Source organism: Blennius ocellaris (genome assembly GCF_963422515.1).
Source record: "Blennius ocellaris genome assembly, chromosome: 12".
NCBI lineage: Eukaryota > Metazoa > Chordata > Actinopteri > Blenniiformes > Blenniidae > Blennius > Blennius ocellaris.
Window position 1 is genome coordinate 4779421 of NC_137661.1, and position 23653 is coordinate 4803073.

A 23653-nucleotide genomic window follows, 5' to 3' on the forward strand; every position below is an offset into this window, starting at 1 on the left:
GATCCTCTCGGCTGCCCTCACGATGCGCTGCAGAGTCTTGCGGCAGGATACGGTGCAGGCGCCGTACCACACGGTGATGCAGCTGGAGAGGATGCTCTCGATGGTGCCTCTGTAGAAGGTGTGCATGATGGGGGGTCGGGGCTCTGGCTCTCGATGGTGCCTCTGTAGAAGGTGTGCATGATGGGGGTCGGGGCTCTGGCTCTCCATGGTGCCTCTGTAGAAGGTGTGCATGATGGGGGTCGGGGCTCTGGCTCTCCTTAGTTTGCGGAGGAAGTACAGGCGCTGGTGTGCTTTCTTGGCCAGTGATGCTGTGTTGTTGCTCCAGGACAGGTCTTCAGAGATGTGCACTCCCAGGAACTTGGTGCTGCTGACCTGCTCCACTGCAGCACCGTCGATGGTCAGTGGAGCATGCTGGGAGTGTCGTCGCCTGAAGTCCACAACAATCTCCTTCGTCTTCTCCACATTCAGGCGGAGATTGTTGTCCTTGCACCACATGGCCAGGTGGCTCACCTCGTCCCCGTGTATAGATGATCATGATAATGATAATAATAATGCTAATACAAAAGGTTTTTCATACAACACTTATCAAAAGGAGCAATTTCAACGTGCTTGGCAGACGTAGAGTGAAAAAGGACAGAATACACACACACACACCCACACACACACACACACACACACACGCACACACGCACACAGTCCCATATGTACTATAACTACAATTAACGCAATTTCTTCTGCCACGATGAATTTCCAAGCCTACTGCGGATGTTGACTTCTGTAATTAAATTCACGTTGTGCTTCGCAGACGGCTGGAAACTGTCTGGAGATTGCAGCTTTATGTCGCCGCCCCGCGATGCTCATTATCGTGAGAACGCACGTGATCTCGTCATGGGCGCTTTGCACTGTAGGTAGAATAAGGTGTACAATGGTCAGGGTTCTTAATCCAATTCTTAATGAACTACTGGCTGAGGGGTCAAAGGTCACAGCCATTCAGTGTTGATTTTCAAAAGCGCCCTCAACATCCTGATTTCTCTGAATGCTTTAATGATACCTGGCTTTAGATGCTGAATCCCCACAAAAGCTGAAAGTTTCATTCTAGCAGAGGATGTCCAAGTGTTTAAGTCTCTTTTTTTCATTAGTTGTTTACGGTGTCTTCAAGGCAGACATTGTATTTCATTGTTTATTAACATGTTAGGGGCGGTATCCACCTTATTCCGCCCCGCCCACTTTTACTTCTGTCCCTCACTTCCTGTTTGAAACGCACTTCCGGTTACAGCGAAATCGCATTCATTTCTACGGAGAACTACTGGGAAGACTTGCATCTAAAATATCACATAAGGTAGGGTATTTTGCGTCAAATGTACTATGATCATGTACACCAACGAGTAAACGATGCATTGCTTCTGTTGATAGTTTGAAAACGACTTTGAGGTGTTTCTAGAGCCCGTTTGCCGGTCAGATGGCATCCCTTCTGTGTGCTCAGTACGGAGCGACCTCTTCACTGAGGAGAGCAAAGAGCAACAATCTGGAGGATTCTTAAGTGTGGAAACACAATATTCCATATAGAGCTGACTTTATTACAGACTACGTTGTCTAAATCAGAGTGTGTCCAGTGCTAAATGCTGTCATTATAGTGCCGCAGCGCACTGCCGTCAAGTGAGCCGGCACTCAATTTTAACTGCGCTTTTATTAACGCCTTTACGGTAAAACACAATGCTGGAAGGAAATTACAGAAAGACAGATGGTCTGATTTCAAAATGCAAGAAAACGGAATCCTTCATAGGTTTACACCCAATTTCACTTCAGTGCAATACTAGGCATACTCCTTTGTTACTACAAGAAATATGAAAGAATATTACTGTAGAAATTTGGAGTAAAGTACTCTTAAACTTGGATCTGTTGATCGAAAATTATGGTCTCTCGCCAGTTTTCAAAATGCAATAAAAAGGAATCCTTCATAGGTTTATGCCTGATTCCACTTCAGGGCAGTACTAGACATACTCCTTTACTATTGCAAGCAGTATCAAAGAATATTACTGTAGGAATTTGGAGAAAAGTACTTTTAAACATGGAGCAAATTAACAAAAATATAGTTATCTCGTCTGTTTTCAAATAGCAATAAAAAGGAATCCTTCATAGGTTTATGCCTGATTCCACTTTAGGGCAATACTAAACATACTCCTTTACTATTGCAAGCAGTATCAAAGAATATTACTGTAGAAATTTGGTGGTGACAAATGGTGGTGTAATAATGTTTTAAACGTAGTAGTAAGTGTTTGTACGTAATATTCACACTCATCTAGTAGCCACTAGAAAGACACAGACAGCTGTTAAATAATTTGATAGTTGTGTTGTTTGAAAAGATTTTAATTAATGCTCACTACCATCACCTCAGGCTCATACATTTGATGATGATAATGTAGTCTAGTCTATTCTAAAACTGAGAACAGTAAAGCATGAATGTAAAAACTAAAGTACAGCTACTTTATCTCTTATTATACTTTCTGTTGCACCAATAGTCTGTTATATTTTATTTCAACTTGTAAAACTTTGTTTTTCTGACTCTGCTAATTACTTGTCTTTCACTGTCTGTCACAGAAACATGGAGAGAACGACATGGGAAGAGACCACATTCACTGAGGAGCTCAGGAGGAATACCTTTGGCTCACCCTAGAGATATTTCAGAGTGGGTGGATGACATGAGAAGATGGCCAGAAATAGTATATGCCGACATTTTTAATTATTTTGTTTTGTTATTTTCATTTAAACGACAAGCAAAATAATTCACACTTTATATGAGAGGTTAATTCTTTTAATGTACAAATAAACAAAGCCTACATTGGCAACACCACTTGGAAATGGGTTTGTTTTTTTAATAATCTGTTCATGTACATAATGACCTGCTCGAATTGTCTCCCTGGGCAGCCAAGGGATGGAACTCCTCAGCTTCTCCTCCATGATGTCGAACCACAGCCATGTAATCTTGCTGACTTGTGACTGTGACACATGAAATCTTTCAGCAAGGTCATCCTGCAGCAAATTTAGGCGGAGCTTCATCAGTGACATAAAGATCTGATCACGAGCGTCCATCCGAAAGGAATTTTTGTAATCTTTTGTCAGCTGATCAGCCAAAAAACCAAAACCTTCCAAGGGCAAACCAGTGTACAGCAGGCTTCAGTGATCAGAGCGTAATATTGGCCCAGTAGCTGTATAGTGGTGGTCAGGAGGAAGTGAAGGTGTTTCTTCTTCATGGGTATGGTCTTCCACAGCACAGGTGGCAGATGCAGCTGAAGACACAGACAAATTCAATTAGTTTTTAAGAAATGATACAACATTTTTTTATTTTTTTTTACCAGAGGTGGGTAGGGTAGAGTATAAAAATGTATACTTAAGAGTAACGTCATTACAAAACAATAGTCGGGGTTACTCACTGTGATACCACCACCAAAGCAAGAAAAACAATCATTTTGGAAGCAGTGCAAGACACACAAGTGGTTTTATATTGTGAAAATAAAGCTTATTAACAAAAAATATTATTCAAATGCATTACAGGTGTATTACTTTAGGGTGTCAGAAAATGACTCATAAACGTACAAGTTTCTGAAAATGTTGCTCAAGTTAACTGCGGCGAGCTAGTGTGAATGTAGCTAGCTAACAGTGTACTGCCCACCTCTGGTTTTCATAGTTTAACAAAATGTTACATAAAACACATCACATAGTTACTTAACATAATTTTAACAAATCAAAGAATGAAGTTATTGTTTTTGATTCGAGATCAGGCGTCATCAAACGGCTTGTCGATATCAACTTACTTGATGGTCTCACAAGCACCCGACGAGGAGAAGAGTTTAGATACGTTTACCATCCACAAAGTGAAAAGAGCAGACGAAAGGTAACTTCGGCGGATTCTTTAAATTCAGTGCCTTCAGCCAAGCTCGCCGATCCTCGTCCTTGGTAGGGGGGGCGGTGCAAGGTAAACACAGGACCACAACACTCAGACCTCTTCTTCTGATGCTCAAAACAAAGCTGCGACAGAGTTAGATTCCTTTTTATCCAGCTATTGTGACAGCCACGCACTGCGCAATTAACCCCGGCCATCTCTGATAGCTTTAAACTAGCTTAAAAGTACCTTAAAATTGGAAACAATTCAAGAGACTGGTATTGCAAATCAAGTAGTGCGGGGCTAAACCGGAAGTGTGATTACGCGCATGGCGGCGCCCATGCAAACTTCCGGAATAAGGTCAATAGGGAAGGTTGCAGGTTTGATTCCCATCTCTGCCTGCTTACATACCGAAGTGTCCTTGGGTAGGACACTGAACCCCAAACTGCTGCCATTGGAGTGACAGCGCCTTGCACGGTTGCAGCCTCCAATGGTGTGTGGATATGTGTTGTGAATGGGTGAATGTGATGAGCTCTGTAAAGCGCTTTGGGTCTGCTCACACAGCTATCAAATGCTATATAAGTGAAATCAATTGACCATTTACCATGCTGATTGTAAAACCAAAAAAAAAAAAGATTTAAAATGCCATCTTTAAGGGAATTGGCAACTTTAAAAAAAACAATGATTTAACTTAGTTACTACTTTTTGTTTTCCAAATGCGAACTTCTCCATTTTACATACTCCACAAAGTTATAAAATCAGTCAATTAACCAACTATGTAACTATACAATTATGTCTTAAAATTTGCCGGCTGCTCACGCGACATAAATACACCGCCATGCTTTAAAATCCACCGGCTGCTTTATGCTGTATAAAGTTTCCGGTAACAATGATACATCAAACTAGCACTTTCTTGGGCACTCAAACACTGATGTCTCACACTTTACATAAAGAAACAAAAATAAAGAAAAATAAAATGGAAGAGTTTATGGAAATGACAGTTTATTTATTTTGCCAATGATATGACAATAGCTTCAAAGTCCTTCGATATAAAACCATAATATGAACAAATGTTATCATTGGCACATACAGGAAAGTTTTAGTGATTATTTTTCATGTACTTACACATGAATTGTGATGGATGAACCCTTTGAAAAGTGATTCTACAGTCAACTTCACTATCTTGTCCTGCTCCACATGTTTTGCCACCACAGGAATTCAGAGCTCATTGACCATCTCAAACAGCCACATGGAGTTTATACACATGGTCTCAGCATGGTCAGTCACTGGTCAGGTGAAATAATACATTATCTATAAATCTATATTAAAACTACTACTACAGCTAATAATAATAATAATAATAATAATAAAACAACGATGATAAGAATAACAGTAATAGAAATATAAATAACTGAGCCATGTAACTTCAGCCAAAGTGAAAGTAAAGAGGAAACAGATCTTCATGAGTTTGTTCTTCTTCTAATCTAGTGTTGCAATACTGCCAACTTGTGACGAGTGGAAAACATGCAACTGTGGTGTGTTCTGTAATTAAACCAGTGCTTCTCAAATGGTGGGGCGAGCCCCCCTGGGGGGGCGTGGTGGGGTGTCAGGGGGGGGCGTGAGAATGCTGAATGCCAGCTGCTCATACAGTGGTTTATACAGATAAATAAATAAATATTATCAGGTTCTCAATGGTAGTTCGGGGGGGGCTGAAAAAATTTTGTCCTCTGGGGGGGGGGGGGGGGGGGGGGGGGAATGACAGAAAATAATTGAGAACCACTGAATTAAACAATGTGTGTAGCTCTATGTTAGTAGTTCTATGTATATAGCTCTATGTCAAATAATCCCGTGTGTAGTGGTTAGCAACCTGGTCAGAGCTCGTCCGTTCATGGTGACTCATCCCCCCACGGTTGTAGTGTGGAAGTGAAATAAAGCCTGAGTTCAGCTTTGGAAGCTACTGCCTCACTGTGAAGTCCTTTGGCGCATTAACCCGGACCCTGGAAGCAAGTTACCTGCTGCGAGCCCGAATTGATTAGCTCGCTCCCAACTACGGTTCGGGTCTGGAAAGCGAAACAGCTCAAGAGTCTCTGGCTGCAGGATAGTGATGATCAAATTTGAACGAATCGTTCAAAACCCGCGAGTCACTTTACTGAACGGTGACTCACGAGATTTCACGTTCATTAACTCGTTCACTGAGTCATTTTTGCTACAGCCTCCTTGTAGCTGGGCCGCTAAGCACAGCAGCTTCCGGCTCCTGACATTCACATGAGGCTTTCAGCACATTCGAGTCAGCTTGTCGGTGTAGTTCAGCACGAATGACCGACTCACCTCCCCTGAATCGTTCAGCTCACATGCCCGAGTCAGCTCGCTCCAATCGTTCAGCTCACATGACCGACTCCCCTCGCTTCAGTCGTTCAGCGCACATGACCGACTCCCCTCGAAACTCGAAAGAGTCGTTCACTGAATCGGTCAGTAGCACTTCCGCTGTGTCGTTCACCTCATGAGCGGTGAGTCCTCCCCCCCTCCCTCACCTGAAAATCTCCGAGTGACGGCGGAGAAAAAAATAATACATTGTTTGTTTCACAAAGCTTGTAGAGATAAATACATGAATAATACATGGATAAATACACAATAAACAATGATAAAATACCACTGTAGCGTGTATTGTGTTACATTTAATATTGTCCCCTATAATTAGTTCTGCCCTATGAACGTCACATTATTTATTATTAGATTATTTATTAGATACTAGTAAAAAAAGAAAATCAGAATGTTGGAAGAAAAAAAAACTATAAAAACATATGTATACATTAATATATACTGTATATCTGCCATTCTGGATGCCAGGTATTTATTCAGTTTAATCATTTATCTAATTTATTTTCTGATTCAACTAAACCTCAAAAACAACACACATAATCTAGAATAAAGAGACCAGGATCACTAAAAACTAATGTGTACTTATTGTTTATTTTCCTCAGAAGTGTTTCATCATTTTACTATGAATATATGATTCTCCCCTGGTTCATGTCGCAGTTCAGCTGAGCCTCCAGGTCCTGGAGCGGGTGGAAATAGTGCGCATGCGCAACTGAATCAAATGACTCAAATGACTCAAATGACCGATTCACTTGGGTGAACGACTCAAAAACCCGTGAGTCCGTTCGAGGAGTCGGGTTTCTCATCACTAATGAGTATCACTGTTCAATGCTAAACCGATAGCCACCGGATGCTGGTTATCCCCACATCCGGTTTTAGACGCGGAAGTGTGAAAAAGCAATTTCGGGAAACACTTTACTTGTCAGTTTAAATCGAAATATAATGCATTTTCCCATGAGCTGATTCTAGATATTGGTTTCACTGCAGTCTTCAAAGGAGAGAACAACATTTAAAACATGAATTTCTCATGATTTGTATTATGATGTAGTTCAATGGAAGTCGCCATCGAGTGGCGGTCCAGCAATGCTCCGAAAGCCACATTCAATGCTCCTTGTATTTCCGAGTGGCCATGAACGCACCTTCTGACCCACTGTTACCCGGAAAAGGAAAGTGACATGTGTGAATTTCATGTGTATTTAAACCTGAGCAGCGGCTCATACACAGTGTTTTCCCATGGGTTCCCCAACTCATCCAAGAGATCTCAGAGATTTAATTCGTGAGAACCGGACACTGATTTTGGATGGCGGATTAGGAACTGAGCTGGAAGCGCGAGGAGCCAAACTGAAGGTGAAACAGTCACCTGTCTCCTCCTGACTCAGGGTTTTCTGTTTACACGTTCTGCACACTCATCATACTCAATGACACAATTTGTTAAAATTTGATGTAAGTGTTGGAATGTAAGTAACATTCCAATACAAAAGGAGGGGCAGGAAACTACAGACTTGTGTGTTTGTGATAATTTTCTGTCGGTTTGTAAATATCTTGAATCAATATGATATATGTGATAATTTTTTGTTTTTCTCAAGTCCCTTATTAATGATTTTTTTGTCTTTTTTGAGCCATTTGCAGTTTTTGTTTCTCTTCAGCCAGAACATTGGCCGTTGAATACAGTTTTTCTTTTTATTCTGTCTGTTAATTTTTATTCACTTTTTGTTTAACTGTGTATTCATTGTAGAATACTTTTTGTTGTTTCTTCATTAGTAATACTGTTTAGTTGCTATTTTTGTGCCCTTCCTGATTATGTGTGTTAATAGGTAGTGTATGTGTACTTTAAAGGACCCATATTTTGCTATATTTCATGTTTCACAGTCTATCCTATGCTCGTGTGGGATAATAATTTGGGTGATGCAGTATACAACACTCAAAACTTGGGAAATTATAGCTATTTCTTGGATTGAGCTGACGTCACCTCTCATGAAAGGAGTGGTTCTCAGCTCCTCTGCCTCCCCCCCCCCCCCCCCCCCCCCGTGGACTGCAGCCCAATCTCACAGCCCGCCTCTTCCCACCCCCTCGGTGATGTAGCCAGCTGCTCATGCTCGCTTGGTTGTAATGTATTTACAGATCTCGGCGCCTCGTTAGCGTCTTTTATTGTGGGAATAGCAGCAGGTTTCAAGATGAGCTTCTGAGTAAGTCCAGTTTCAAAGTACCCAAAGTTCTGGAAGCAGTCTTGCCCGCAAACAAATGCTTTGTGGAAAAGAAAAAAAAGTCCAGCCACATTCGCCGCTGCGCCTCTTCTTTCGGCAAGCCCAATAGTGTGGACACATACTTGCACCCGAAAACACATTTTCTCCAAGTGGACATGATGGCGAAAACAGTTATCAACAGCAACAAAAACAGCAGAGTTCAATGTGAAGCGAGCAGACACTGAGATAGCGCAGAGAAGAGGCTGCTTGGTACATTCGTGGGCGTGCCTTGTTTTGGTTTCTCCGCATGTTTATCTTCCTGGAGGCGGGGCTTCTCCAGCTCTGTGCCGTGTCAGCAAGGTGGTGCCACGTCATCAAACTGAATCAACGCGTTGAGCTCCCCCACCAGTTACAACAGAAAGATCGCTCTCCAACTCAAGCTTGAGGGAATCAATGAAAAAAACACTTGAGGGATGTATATGTATACTTTTATGATGTTTAAAGCACAGAAAAGGGGATTTAGTATAATATGGGACCTTTAACCATTATATATATATGTAATCTATAGTTTTAACCACTATATAGTTAAACTATTTAGTTTTCTGTAGTCAACCCATTGTTGCTGTGAATTGAGGTAGGGTGTTTAATTTGCATCCATTTATGTTCCCTTGTCATCATTGTATGATCCGAGATGTTTGCTACCCTGGAGAGCAGAAAATATACATTTATATAGCTGTGTGTGTGTGTGTGTGTGTGTGTGTGTGTGTGTGTGTGTGTGTGTGTGTGTGCGCGCTTTTCATATGTAGGGAGATCCATTGTGGAGTGCCAGACTGCTTCACACTAATCCCCAAGCTTTACGAGACGTGCACAACAGGTAGGCCCTTGCAAGAGGTTGGATTGGTTGATCTATTCACATTTTTTGTAACATAATCTATTATTATCATCTGCTTTGTCTGCTCAGTTTCCTCCTCGCTGGAGCTGACATCATCTCCACAGCTACGTACCAGGCCAGCATCCCGGGGTTCATCGAACACCTGAGGGTGAGCTCAGACGACGCCAGAGAGCTGCTGATGTCTGGAGTTCGTGTTGCCAAAGACGCAGCCAAGAAATTTGAGTCGGGTAAGAGTCGTCTGGCGTTTGCTTTGGATGCCCGCGTCACTGCAGGCTGCAATGCTACTTTCCCCGTGTTTCTGTTTCTTCTCTGGAGGGAAGAGATGTGCCTTGGTGGCGGGCTCTGTGGGACCGTACGGCGCCTTCCTGCATGACGGCTCAGAGTACACCGGGGCGTACGCCAACAAGATGAGTGTCGAAGTGAGTGAGGCACAATGACACACAACTGTTGGTCAAAACATCACAAATATAAGCCACTTGTGACCTCATGGGGATGTCACGCACCAATCCCAATACCCGAGAATAATTTTTTTTATATTTAGTATTTTGGTTGATTTTTGTGTCACTGTTGAATCCATGACACGCACATGACTGTGCGTGTCATGGATTGATGGAAAAGATGAAGATAAACAGTAGAAATGAAAAGGAAAGGACTGAGCTTGTAATAAAATATTGCTCGTTGTCTCACCTATATTTCTCAGAATTGACATTGAAGGAGTGCATACTATGAAATTGAATCCTGGCAGCGCCACTGTGTTTAATGATGACGATTTAATGATGCACTCCCGGCTCCATCGTGCAGGAATAATGTTTGCGGTCGACCTCATCAGGGATGAGCTTACTTCTCCCACAGTGAAGCAATATAATAACACTGAGATGAAGTTGATCACAACACTGTGATACCTGTCTACAGGTGAGCTGCAGCAGTGTGGCAGTGATGATTGGGTCTGTCCCAACCCTCCATCCGCAGACTGTCAGTCTGACCATTATTGTTCCTTCACAGCCCTACATTGGAGGCAAATCACTGGGATTAATGATGGCTGCGTCCGCGTCTTCCATTAAATTCATTATACTGTAATACATTAAGTGGTAAAAATAACCAGCCTGAACAGAAAAGATCACAATAATCAAATCTATATAATAATCAGTATGTGAATGAGGGCAGTTTAATCATTTTTAAGCTGTGTACAAATTAATTAAATGTTCCTGTTTCATTAAATAAACCTAAAATAATTGTCATGATTACACATTTTTAATGCAGCTCAAGATATTTGATGGGTTAATTGTACTCTCCGTTTATTACTGCCCGCATTCACGAAGCGTCAGAGTCTCAGGGAGCACTTATCTTAGCCTAAAAGTTCCTTAACAAGTACTGTGACTTTGAGATGACCCGTGAAAATAGTGACTCGTTGTGCAACATTAATACAGTTCGTAGAAAGTTACTGAACAAAATACCACGGCATGCTTTAGGAAACCTTCAATTTGAGTTTTACCCAACACGAAAAACACTGACAGTGTTTGAATAAATCCCTGAGTAAGAAGCACAATTTCTGCCACTCCCAGAGACTCTAAACATCTGAGTACCAATAATTCTGTTAAAGAAAACACAGAAATGTTGAGAGCCTGCAATATTGACCAAATCTGAATATTTGGAGTAAGTTATGTGTTTCACATGTTGCGATCAGCAGGATGAGTAGTTTCTCGAACTGCAAGTTTTGCTGGATTCCTTTGAGTTTTGGATTAAACTTCTTTTAAGTCACTCAGTTGACTGCCTGATTGCAGGTACGCGGACAACTCGTCCACAGACAATTTGTCAACAAAACTGCAAACTTAGATAACTCGTCCACGCGATTCTGGACAACTTATCCACGTTAGCATTATCCAGCATTATTGATTTGATTGAAGGATTAGATTTCAAAGTATATTTAACACATTTGGAATGATAATTAACTGTATCTGACACAAAAACATAAGAGATATCAATATATTTGACACAATAATAAAGTTAAAATGCCACTTCATAGAGGATGGCTGTGAGTGATGCATTCAGGAGCTTGTTAACGTGTCTGAAGCTGCTTTCTGACACGTTAACGAGCTGCGGGGCTCGTACAGTAGAGACATTACACGTTTTTTCAGCATTATTGCATATTTTTGATGGCTTATTAAAGGGTTTTTGTGCAAAGACATTGTAGTGTCCCGATGTCAGAATGGGATAACGTTGCTTCACAGCTGACCGCTTTGAGTGGTGCGTCACGTGCATCACTTAAGAGTGTCTTCCGATAACGACTTTGAATGATAAACGTGATTAAAATAGGACTGATACAGTCATTAGTGAGCTGGAATGTGCATGAGAGGCACACGGCAGTGCTGAAGTTTTGGGTGGGGGTGGGTGTCATGTGCGCAAACTTTCTTTGAGAGAATAAAAAGCCATATGATATCATACTAACTATATATAGATGTATACTAGATGTATGAAACATATATAACATATCAATTAGAAATAAGATGTAGAAGTACATTGTGCAGGATTTATTTTCTCCCCAAAATTCTGAAATCTCATCCATGGATGAGTTGTCCTCTGAGGGTGCTGACTGTGGACGAGTTGTCCTCGAATCGTCTTTATTACACCTGGAAATGGCGTTCCAGGAATCGTAGTGCTCTTAATCAACTCTTATGATGGACGAAGAGAATTTCCTGGCTTTGCAGTAGATTCTGTCGGTTTCCCTCCGAAGGAGCTTAAGGTCTGGCATCGGCCACAGATCCAAAGCTTATTGGCAGCAGGAGCCGACCTCATCGCTTTTGAGACGATCCCGAGCATCAAAGAGGCTCGGGCCATGGTGGAGCTGCTACGAGAGTTTCCAGACACTGAAGCCTGGTTGTCCTTCTCCTGCAAGGTAAGAGAGCAGCGCCAGCGGCGGCCCGCGAGCCGCCTGCTCCGCCGTCACGCCGCCACTCTTGTTGCTGGCAGGATGCAAGGAGCATATCGGATGGCAGCCCCTTCACCGACGCTGTGCAGACGGCCTGCAGATCCTCGCAGCTGCTCGCTGTGGGAGTCAACTGCTGTGCTCCCGCCCTGGTGGAACCGCTGCTGGACTCTGCCCAATCGCTACTGCCCCCAGAGACGGGATGGGTGGTGTACCCCAACAGCAGCGACGGCTGGGACACGCAGAGCGGGTGAGCATGGTTGGGGTTTCTTTGAAAACTCTTTGTACTCCAGATTGTCCCAAATGCTGGCGTGTCGATACAGTATCAGTACAATAATACTCAAAACAAAAAAAACTACATCGACACATATAGAAAACTGAAGGTGCTTGCATCATTATTGAAGGATAAGTCATTGAATAGTATCACACCTTTAACCTTTATTCAATACATGTAAGAAATGCAACAATTATTACAATCCCATTTTTTAAAACTGCATTTTAGGTGCTCCTTCACCGTTGAACCGTTTATGATCCAGGTAAATTTAACCCTGGCATAAATATTTTATTTCAGTTAATTTCCTGAAGTGAGGATGCTGCTATTTGCCCCAAACAAGCAGAGTCTGCTTGATAAATGAACGTCTGTACGCCTGCAAACTGAATCCGGAGCCACTTAATGGAAGTGTGAGCTGAGCAGGGATGAATACTCCATGGTGACAGACTTTCGAGGACTGAAAAACTATCCCTAAACATTCTTTAGGTGTAATTCTTAACTGGTGGTTCACTGGCCTAAGACGACGCAGTTACCGAGAGTTTGAAATAAAAAAATGTGTATTTTATATTGAAAACAAGGAGACAAAATCCAATGCATGTTTTGTGTTGAAGCCATCAAAGCTAAAGCAACTTGGGAGTCTGTTGAAAGGTTTTTGAAGCATGAAAGAGATCGTTCTTGTCTCTACATCTCAACTTACCGCTCATTTAGTTGTTTTGCATTTTTTCTGCTTAATGCATTGAAACGACTTTGAAAAAATGTAGTGTTTGTTACTCTGCGATGCTCCCTTTCGCCACACCGAGACGCCGTGGTGTTGTTGCCACCTTTCAGCCTTTGTGTGTCTTTTTCTAAAAGGTGGTTGAGAAGTGAAGGAGGATCAGCATGGATCTCTGAGCTGAGCCACACGTGGATGAAACAGGGCACTGCTCTGATGGGTAAAAACCTCGCTGCTCTCCAAAGTTTCCTCTCGTTCTGAAAAGCCTTTTCTCTGAGGACAGTTTGCTTGTCTTACAGGCGGCTGCTGCTGCGTGGGTCCGACTGACATAGCAGAGCTGAGACGACACCTGAAAGGTGTCGGCACGTTTCCTTCATCTGAAGAGTGCTAAACAGACGGGAAAATGTCCCGGGACTCTACCAGACTAGAGTTGGTGACATGTCCTTGAACATTTCTGATGGGATTCAGGTTCACAAAGTTAGTGTATGAGGATGGAAGCGTTTTGGCTGCTGCTTCTGCTGCCTAGCAGCACATTTCTGAGTTTGAATACAAGTTCATTTTAAAGAGTGTATTTGGATTAAAGGTTAAAAAAAAGTTGTTTAGTGCATTTTTGATCAATTGAGTTGGCTTGAACGGTTCCATTTAATTTTTTTTTATTTTAAAGGATCCAGTTCTGTTTAAAATGTCCCATTAAGGTCTGAAGGAAACCTGCTGAGGTTTAAAAAGTCCAGGTCACAGTAAGGTAAATGATGCTCTGCTTTCAAATAAATAAAGTGTAGTATGGACCAAACACTATTTGAAGTTTTCTGTCAATGACGTGTTATTTCAGGCCAGTGGTTCCTAACCCACATCTGTTGTAGACTTCAATAAAGGGAATTTCAGTTCAAGAAGCTTATTGTGAACCTTTTGAAACTATTGTCACACACTACATGTAATAATTACGGCTGCCAGCATCAACAGAGACATGTTATCGATACATTAAGTGGATCATTCTAACAGACTGGAGCAGATCACTGTTTTACTTATTCAACTCTAATTTTATGTGGTTTTTTGATTTCTTTACTCAAAGTACTTCAAAATTACTCTGGATTCTACAGAAGCATGCGCTGGGAATAATTCTCAAACTGTTAAAGCAGAACTCAAAAACAGTATTTTTGTGTTTATCTCGGGGTTCAGAAACTTGAAATGCCCTTTGTACCGCAACACATGTTTTCTACTTTTCCAAAATGCCAAATCAAAACAGATTGTGCAGACGCATGATCATTTGCTGGTGGGAAACACTTGTCTCGACATGTTTTATTGGCGGTTTCACAAAGCGCACACACGCACGTCAGCTGCTTCTATGCCACTTTGACTGTAAGGCATTGCCACTGAACTAACCACGAGCCAGGCGAAGAGACGAGTCCACCGACGAGCTGTACTACGAACGATGGTGTGGCGTTGTATTCTTTAGGCAGTGGTACGCAAGCCTCACATGAACTCCTGGAGGAATGACTTGATGGACCTGCTGGGGTTCGGTTCAGAGGAACGCGCATGTGGTTATCTCCTGGAGGGAAAATGGTTTGTAAGGAACAAGTGGACAGACGAAGGAGAAGCTCTGCTTATGACTCTCAGGTTCAGTGTTCATGCTTGAGGCCGTGTGCTGGAACGACGGCGTCCGTCCACATAATGCGTGGTTCTTGTGCAACATGTGACGTGAGACTGAGTCCAGCTGCTGCATCAAGCTACACATTAGAGCTGAACCTGACAAGGTGGCGACAATGAGAATGGCTTTTGTTGTCATATTTTTGAACTCCTTTAAGCAGCTCTGTGTTTATCCTGCACTCGTAGCTTATGGCGCTTCTTTGGTTCACCTTTTGTCTGGAAGGTCATTTTCAGCTGTTCTTGACCATCTCATAAAACGTCTTTCTCTGAGCTTGTAATTCAACACATGCCTTCTTTTCATTGTTTTTCTTATTTAGTGGCCATTTGTCTAAACGTAGCATTTGCAACAGGCTTCCTGAGCACTTGATAATTGTCCATATTCTATCATCACCCTTAAGTTCTTTCCAACCAATGAAACTTGCGTTTGTTTTCTGCAAACATAAAAATAAGATTGCTGTTGCCCTCCAATATAAATGGAGTTGATTAGATGGAAATGCAGCTAAACTCTGCCCCGGTCACTGGGCGAGCAGCCTCAGGAACAACTCCAGGATTTTGCAGTTATATTTGCAGATGCTCTTCAAGGACGAGAGTAAACAACAAGGTGCTGAAAGATTCTGACTGAGAAACTCAAATGAACTAAAGAGCCTCAAACCAGCTCTGAAAGTCATTACACTTTTTGAAAAACATCTCCAGCAAATTGTCCATTAACTAAAGGGTCCAGTCGCTTGAGGAAAGGCTTGTTCTAAAAAGGAAATCATGTGTTTGATAAAAACAGTTTAGGAATCTGGTCTAAAACACAGGCGTTTGCCATTTTCTGGACATTAGTTGACATTTGGACAGAAAAACACCAAACACATCTTTAGGAGTGGCTCCCTGTTGCTTTGCTCCTCTTGACTGGGTGGGAGGTGTCAGTCTGTGATGTCCTCCTCCAGGTCGCTGTCCGGGGAGCTCCTCTGTCTGTGATCTGTGGCATTGGACAGACGCTTCCAGCTGCTGTCTTTCTGACTTCCCATACTCTGTGAGCGTCCGAGGTGGGCCAGCCGCTTGGACGACACCCGTTCCTCGCCGTCCTCGGCAGTGCTCCCGTGGGCTTGCTCCGCACCGCCGCCGCGCTGGTAGTCGTGCCGCAAGTTCTCCAGGTTCAGCGCCCAGGGGCCAAGCTTCTGCCAGTTCACCCTCTGGAAGGCCATGATGCAGTGCAGGTTGCCCCCAACCTTCACACCAAAACATTTCAGTTGTGCACCAGCATGAAACCATGAGCGTGAGCAGCAAAATGGGCATTAAAGAGGAACCTTTTTGGTTTTGCGGCGCTGGACCCCCCTCTCCGTATGGCGGATGTCCAGGTACTCTGGGTTCTGTGTGTTGAGGTCCGTCACAATGTCCAGCCATCTAAACAGAGGAGACGTTTCTGTAGAGCAGCTCAAGACTCCAACACGGGAGAGAGACAGAAAACAGCCACCTACTTTTTGCAGTGTATCGCCGGGTGTTTTCGACTCGGTTCTCCAATTAAGATCCAGTGTTCCATTTCATTTGGAGGAAGAGGACCCCTGGACACAGAAGAACGATCAGAATTATGAACATTTAAACTAATTCATCAGTAAATACAAAAAAAATACTATTAGTTCACTGCTGAGTTCACTCTCATAGGTTTACTGCTCGACTTTTATTTATTATAATTTGAAGCTGAATATAGTGGTCACAATGAAAAGTTCATTCTCAACATGCATCAAGTCACTTGTTAGTAAGATTCTTCCAATATACATACCACTCAAATAGAAGAATTTCATTTCATCTAGACTTTTTGACTAAAGTAGGCTAAAGCCAAGAATACCATACAACAATGTTGAATTAATCTCAAGGGTGACAACGATGACAAAAAAAGTGTCCCATGTGAACAAATTGTGATGGGGTAAGTCACATGACCTTCACCTGAAGTTTATTCTGTCCAGCAACACAACTTTAATGTGCTTCTTGAGAATGAATGGAAAATAGCGAGAATATTTACATCAAAGGTCACAGCAAACCATCACCATCACAATGCCAAACAAGAAGGTCTCAGTTGGATCTGGAGCAGATCAGGCGGAAGATGGAGTAGAAGAACCGAACATTTTTCAAATTAAAGTAAAACGTCACGATTGAGACATGTATAGTGGAAACAGTAAAGTCATTAACTTATCGAGCTTGCCTTTTGTTGGCTCTGATCCTTTTACTAAACTTTATTTGGGTGCTGAATCTAAATGCCTCTCTGGGATGATTGTAATTGTTCAAAACCCACTTTATATCAACAAAAGAGGAAACTATTGAGTTTAAGGGTTATGTCAATACATGCAACAAGAAGAGTTCAATTGGATTCTTAGGCATCTCGTGAAAACATCACAATCATTAGCGTTTAGTAGATGTGACAGGGCGTCTTGGCAAGAAATCTTCATTTCAGCTACAAATGAAGCTATGTTTGTGACAAAAAGGCCTTTATGTGGTGAACATCAGAGCTGAGTACGTGTCGCGAGTATTGAAGAAAATCACTTCAAGGCTTTCTGAAGATACTGTGGTCATTGGAATGAGACGGACCAGGTGATAACTCCTGAATCCCCGGGAGGGAGGAAGCACGGTGGCATGGCAGCCACACGTCTCAGCATCCCTGAAGGACACGTACCTATAGGCCTTTGCAGCTTTTAAGGGCGTGGCTTCAAAGCCCACAGGGCAGAAGTAGTGGTTCTGACAGTGGTAAATGTAGGCCATGGACTCGTCCTTCAGCCCGTGTGTCAGTTTCCCCAATGCTCCTTCAGCTGCAGTGAGAAAAGAAGCTGATATGTTTCGCTTCTTTACAGGCAGAAGGTTCAGTGATAGCCGAGGGACTCGCCTGTTTCTCCTGCAGTTTTGTGCTTCCCGTGTGGCTTGTAGAGAATATAGGAGCAGCCTCTCACTCTGAAGTTGTCGTTGATCTGCCTGAACCACCTGAAAGGAAAATAAATCAATGATTCACCGATTGCAGGCGGTCTTTCCTCTCAATCTGAAAACACGTGAAGGAGCAGCATTTGCACCTCATCAGAGTGGCGTTTCCAGTGAAGGGGCCAAACTTGATTTCTTCAAAAGGTGGCTGGAAGCCCAGAATGTGCAGGGCCTCTTCTTGAGAGATAGGTGGGAGGCTAAAGCAAGGGAATATTCAACAAACACTTAATCCTGATATTCATTGAGCAAATTCTTGAATGAAAACGTGATCTGTGGCAGGACGATCCACCGACCTCCCGGCACCCAGAGTGCTATAGAGGAAGTTCCAGCAGGACACCAGGGAGGAGATGCCGCAAGACGTCTTGTACTGAGGACGACTGATGCAATACCTAAGAGGAAAATCATCCCAGTGAGTATCAAACAACACAAACTCTTCCTCACTGCTTTAACGGGTTCAGTTGTACTCTCACCCTCTCAGCAGCTGACAGGATGATGAGGCTGGCATAACATTACAAGCATTCGATACCGCTTATCAGTCACCTTTGAAGGCAATAATTTAGCTTTCGAAGAGGAAGAGCCAGGGATTAAATTTATTATTTTTTTTTTTTTAAGTTGACTAACAGTCATCTCACCAAACAAAAGACAAGCTGTTCAGTGAAAATTAAGTTTGAAGTGAACCAAGCAGCGGGTGTGACACCATAGAAGCGCACATCCGCACAATATTCGTAAATCTTGTGAATAATGAAGAAATCCCTCTAATTAAGCTTACACCTCATTGGTGAGTTCTGAGAAAATAATAATCCCACCACGTTAATCCAACATGTTGCATTGAGCTGCCGTGGAGGTTTTAGCCACATCGGCTGCATGAAGCATCTTTAGATCCGACGTGAAAAACAACTCGGAACCAAATCTAAACATTTCTCCTTTTTCTCAGATTTGTGAAAATCAATCACTGCCTATGTGTAAATAATGTTTATTAAAACTGCTGTGTTGGATGATCAGAATAAACTCTGGAAATTAGACAAATGCTAAAAGATGGTAAAATAAATCTTGTAGTCTCAAACTGAAAAAACAAGTTTTATGAAGAATTTTGACTGTAAGAAGGACCGATATATTTTTACTTTAATCAAAGTGTTAACAAGTTGTCATCTTTGGTTTCTTTTAAAAGACTTCAGATTGTACATTAATCCAACAGACCCACAGGCCTACAGCTCAACATTCCGCTGAGCATCACAGATGCAACGAACATGTGTTAAATGGTGTGTTAGTCAAGATATAAATGCAGGAACCATTTCACACTGCACCACAGATAAACCGTCCGTTTCCACCACTTCTGCCCCGATGAAAAGCAGCTGTTCTGATGGGAGCTAAATATAACGCTACCATCTTCGGAGATCGAGCACTTTTCTCTGTTTGATCTCCTCCAGCGAGGCGTGAGCAGGGACGTCTTGCAGATTCCGACTGGGTCTGTCTGAAGACTTCATCTTCTTGATGCTGCTCTTCTTACCATTGCCTGAAACACAGTGTTGGTCAGAGAAGGCAGGAACCGGAAATGATTAAATATCAAATCAACAGCTCAATGCCAACCCTACGCTCAGATATTTTCCCTACTTGTTCTTATTTTCCTGGTTAGCACTGCGTTAAAGTCTGTAGTGTCGATTTCCCAGGCCAGGATGGGTTTGTTATGGCTGGACGTCACTTCCTCCATGTCACAGTCGCCGTCTGACCCCACATGGGCGCTTTCGGTCTGACAGGCGCCAAACTCAGCCAGAGGTTTGGACTTGTGCATTGGAGGCCCGAATTCCTTCTTGTTCCCACAGGAGGCATCCCTGCCAGCGTTCGGGGGGCGGTACACGGAGGCCGCCTGGTTGAGCAGGGCGTAGTCGGAGCAGACCGTATAGAACTTCTCCCGGGAGTGTGTGACTGGGCAGGTCCAGGGCAGGTGCAACTCTGCGCTCGATGCCCGCCTCATTCTCACGGCATCCCGGGCAAGGGAGCTGAGAAGTCCATGTTCTACTTCGCCATCGGAGGGCCGCTGCAGTCCCGCCGGCCCCAATAGGTTTGCTCCCTGACCATCGGACGTGTTTGGCATCGAACAGCCGCTGAGACGACGGATTAAAGAACCGGGTGAAGCTGAACACGAGGAGGAGGAGGAGGAGGAGGAGGAAGCAGTCTCTTCTGGAGATGAATGGAAACAGAGAAAACATGAATGAGTTTTTGCCAATTGAGTCACCGGCCTCTGTTGAGCTACATATTGTACATTATTATTGAAAATGAGGGTTACTTTTGGTTTCTGAACTCACCTGAGCTGACAAACTAAATATCTTCCTGCAAACTGGATGACTAGAAGTCACCATAATTTTTTTGCTGCTTGGCTCCTCGTGTGACACATTAAAAGTGCATTATATTATCATAAAATATACCACTAAATACCATCTGGGACCAATAAATGTTACTGTATGACAACTGAATGTTGTGATAATATCATAGAAACACCTTCATTACAACTCAATTTGTGTGACGGTGTCAGTAATGTCACCAAAGCAAAAAGAAAGTGTTTGTGACTAGAAGATAAACATTTGCTGTGAAAAACTAAAATAAAGTAGAGCTGCCACCAGGATTATCAATGCCACCAGTGCGACTTGTATGTTATTTTTCCCATTCACTTTTCCACCATTGTGACTTAAAAACAGACGCAACTATAGTATGATAAACAAAAAAAGAGACAGAATATTTTTTACGACATGTTTGGTGCTTTATCATTATAAAACAGTGATTATTATTATTAAAGGACTGATTCTTCAGAGGTACAATAGTTCATCTTTGTGAGGGTTTGCTTGTTTAGTGAAGAATATTGCATCAAAATGTACCATAGTTTATTATAAGCATCTGTTCAACTGTTGGTGTTACATGTTAAGCTGTTGTTTCCTTTTTCAATCTTTCTTTCTTTATCCATTTGTAGGATTCAAAATAAAGATTAATTCATTCAATTCAAAATCAACGTGTCTTAGTGCCGTTTCACTTACATATTATTTAAGTAACCTGCGACTTGATGTCTTTTGTAAAAACTATTGATTAAAAATCACTTGGCGTTGCACATCACTAGCAATTATGATTTAAAACAAAATAAATCACTTTAAATCCAGTAAAAATGGCCCAAAACGACACCCAGTAGGGCAACATGGAGATGCACTATGAGTTATAAAACACTGGTAGAGAGATATAACAACCATGAATATAATATATATATATATGAATATAATGCCATGAATAACAGTTGCCACAATATTAAGATGACTCCTTTTCACTGGTGTGTTGCTAGTTTATTCGAGACAAGAAGCAGATTAAGGCCTTTTACAGGTTTGTGTCCTGGGATCGCTCACTTTAAATCCCCCCACGGCTCACAGTACCTTTGTGTTCAAAGTCGTTGACACTCGGTGCATGGACTCTCCCCGTTTAAACCCACCGTTAACCTGATATAAGCGGACACTGGATGGATTCTCGCTGCCTATCCGGGGGATCCAACCGGGGGAGGACCGTCTCTCACCTGGGAGGCTGCAGCTATTCTTAGCGGATGCTCACACGCCCAGGCTGCCACGCTACGCTTCTCATCGCACCGCGACGAACCTGGAGGGACAAAGCGAAACGCACCACGCTGGAAGGGAAGCCTCGGACATGTCAGGAGGGGGAAAGAGCGAGAAAAACAATCGCAATAATATAAATAATGTCGGAGCGCCGTCCCCATGACCTGCATCTACTTCCTGACTGGACCGAACCATTCTTATCTTCCACCGCGGGGTGGGAAAAAAAACATAGGCGTGGAAATAGTTCCATTTAGATCGAATTTGAATAGTTAAAATGACATGTCAGTATCGATAAAACTTTGTTCTACTGTTTAAATCCATATTTACTTAAAGCATGAACTTGGATGAACTTGATAAATTGATGGAGTCCGTGTTGTTCCCCCGTGTCGAGAATAGTGCAGCCAATCACAGCGGGGGCAGCGGGGGCAGCGTAAACTTTTCTCAGTCCTCCGCGGACGGAAGGTGAGTCTACTCTGCTTTTTCTGTTTTAAGCCAATCAACAGACACATTTGTCGTAAACATTAATTAAATACATGGACAATGATTTTTTTTTAAAAGCCACCTGTAATGTTGAGCTCGGAGAGGTTTCCGAATTCACTTTTATTCATACAGAGGAAAGCGAAACACAAAATAACACGTTTTCACAAATATACCTCATTATCATTATTATGTCTCCAAAGTATTCTTTATGTGAGTAACATACAGTTTTGTGTGTGAGTTAGAAACTGTTTATTTTTTGTCATAATAATAATAATAATAATTATTGTTGTTATTAAAAAACCAATAACCCAATAAGAAAATGTGGAAGTTAAGCACAAAAACCTAATTCATCATCCTGCTGGAAATTTCTACTCTGATCTCAAGGGCAGATTATAAAATAGCCCTCGTCTCTCCACCTCCACTAACCCTCCACTAGTAAAATATTATTCATGTCATCATTGGAGCTCCTCTAAGATCGTACCAAAGGTCATTAAGTTAATGTCAAACTAGCTGAGAACTTCTGTAGTGACAGTCCAGTTAGAGCTTTACCAGGAGCTCAGTGGAGATTCAAGGGCGAGTCATGAAATAGAGCCGTTTGCTCAGTCATTAAAGATCCTCACTTTTATATTTAAGAACCAAAATAGTCGTGAAAGATCCTCACTTTTTTTTTTTTCTTACCTTTGGTTCGGCAGCTTGGGCAAGACAGTATGATGTGATTGAGAGCTTTCTGGTGTCAGAACAGTTTTTGCTCTTGCCTTTATTAGAAGTTGGCATGGCTGCCGTACACGACCGAGGAGAATGCTCAAAAAGAGAGAGGATTGAGAAGAGAGAGAGAGAGAGTGGGGGGCATGGGGTGTGGGTGGGGGACAACATACAATACTCTTGTTAGTGCTACATATATTGTTTACAGTTATCACACTGATCTAAATATTTTCCAGCTGTTATGAGATTAAAACAGCCTCAACAGCTCTATCTAGACCAGGGGTCAGCAACCTTTAATGCTCAAAGAGCCATTTGGTCCCGTTTTCCACTGAACACAACACCCAGAGAGCCGCACACATTTTATTTCGACACTCCCACCGGCAGACCATGCCAGGAGGATACTACACACAAAACCTTCTTCACTGCTGGTTGCCAACTTACAACTAGTAAACTAAACTACATGAACTAAGCAACACAAACACAATAAGACACAAAACAATGTTGACGCTGAAGGTGCAGTTTAACAGAAGATGTGAGGAGAGCAGTCGAGGTGGTGACACCATGACTGTATGAAGCAGACTTTTCTCAATTAAAATTAATTTGCGGCATTCATTTTGCTGTTTGAGTTGAATTAGTTGCTTCAACTTTCGTACATTGTGACATAATCTGTCTCGTAGAGAGCGTGGCATGCTCGTTGTTCCTGCTTTGATAATTGTTTCCTCTCTCCGGTGTAATGAGCAAATCTGGTCTCTGGTCTGTGAAGCATTTTCACTTTGTGGTTGTTTTAAATCCATTTTGATGTGTTTTTCTGCATTGCTGTTGCTTAAATGTGTCTGTCAACCTTCTCTGTCTCACTTGAGTCATTTTGCATCATCGCTAGTTTTTTTCTCTGTCCCATTAAAGTTGTCGGGTGTCTCTTTCTGGGATGTATACTTTATTTCTTGTTTAATGGCGCTTGTCTGATTTAATGGGGCGACTACCAGTCTACAGCTTCGCTGCTTCAGTAAGAGCAAGATAAACAGATCAAACCAACTATAAATACTATTCCTTTGAATGT

The 23653-nt window shown here is 42.4% G+C and overlaps 2 protein-coding genes across 2 annotated transcripts; one reads left to right on the top strand and one right to left on the bottom strand.

Moving 5' to 3' along the window:
* Positions 1–7441: 7441 nt before the first annotated feature.
* LOC308137360 (homocysteine S-methyltransferase) lies at positions 7442–14393 on the top strand. Its single transcript, XM_080506016.1, has 8 exons — positions 7442–7603; positions 9246–9313; positions 9401–9558; positions 9647–9750; positions 12063–12224; positions 12299–12504; positions 13378–13457; positions 13537–14393. Exons 1-8 carry the CDS (start codon positions 7490–7492, stop codon positions 13626–13628), a joined length of 984 nt encoding a protein of 327 aa, XP_080362142.1. The 5' UTR covers positions 7442–7489; the 3' UTR covers positions 13629–14393.
* Positions 14394–14476: 83 nt separating this feature from the next.
* LOC308137356 (basic immunoglobulin-like variable motif-containing protein) lies at positions 14477–21512 on the bottom strand. The gene is made up of 10 exons (XM_080506011.1): positions 21378–21512; positions 19442–20008; positions 19214–19343; positions 18124–18219; positions 17923–18027; positions 17742–17836; positions 17535–17667; positions 16345–16428; positions 16174–16270; positions 14477–16095 (listed from the first exon to the last, which is right to left on the bottom strand). The coding sequence occupies exons 2-10, from the start codon at positions 19920–19922 to the stop codon at positions 15790–15792; spliced, it is 1527 nt and encodes a 508-aa protein (XP_080362137.1). The 5' UTR covers positions 19923–20008; positions 21378–21512; the 3' UTR covers positions 14477–15789.
* Positions 21513–23653: the final 2141 nt, after the last annotated feature.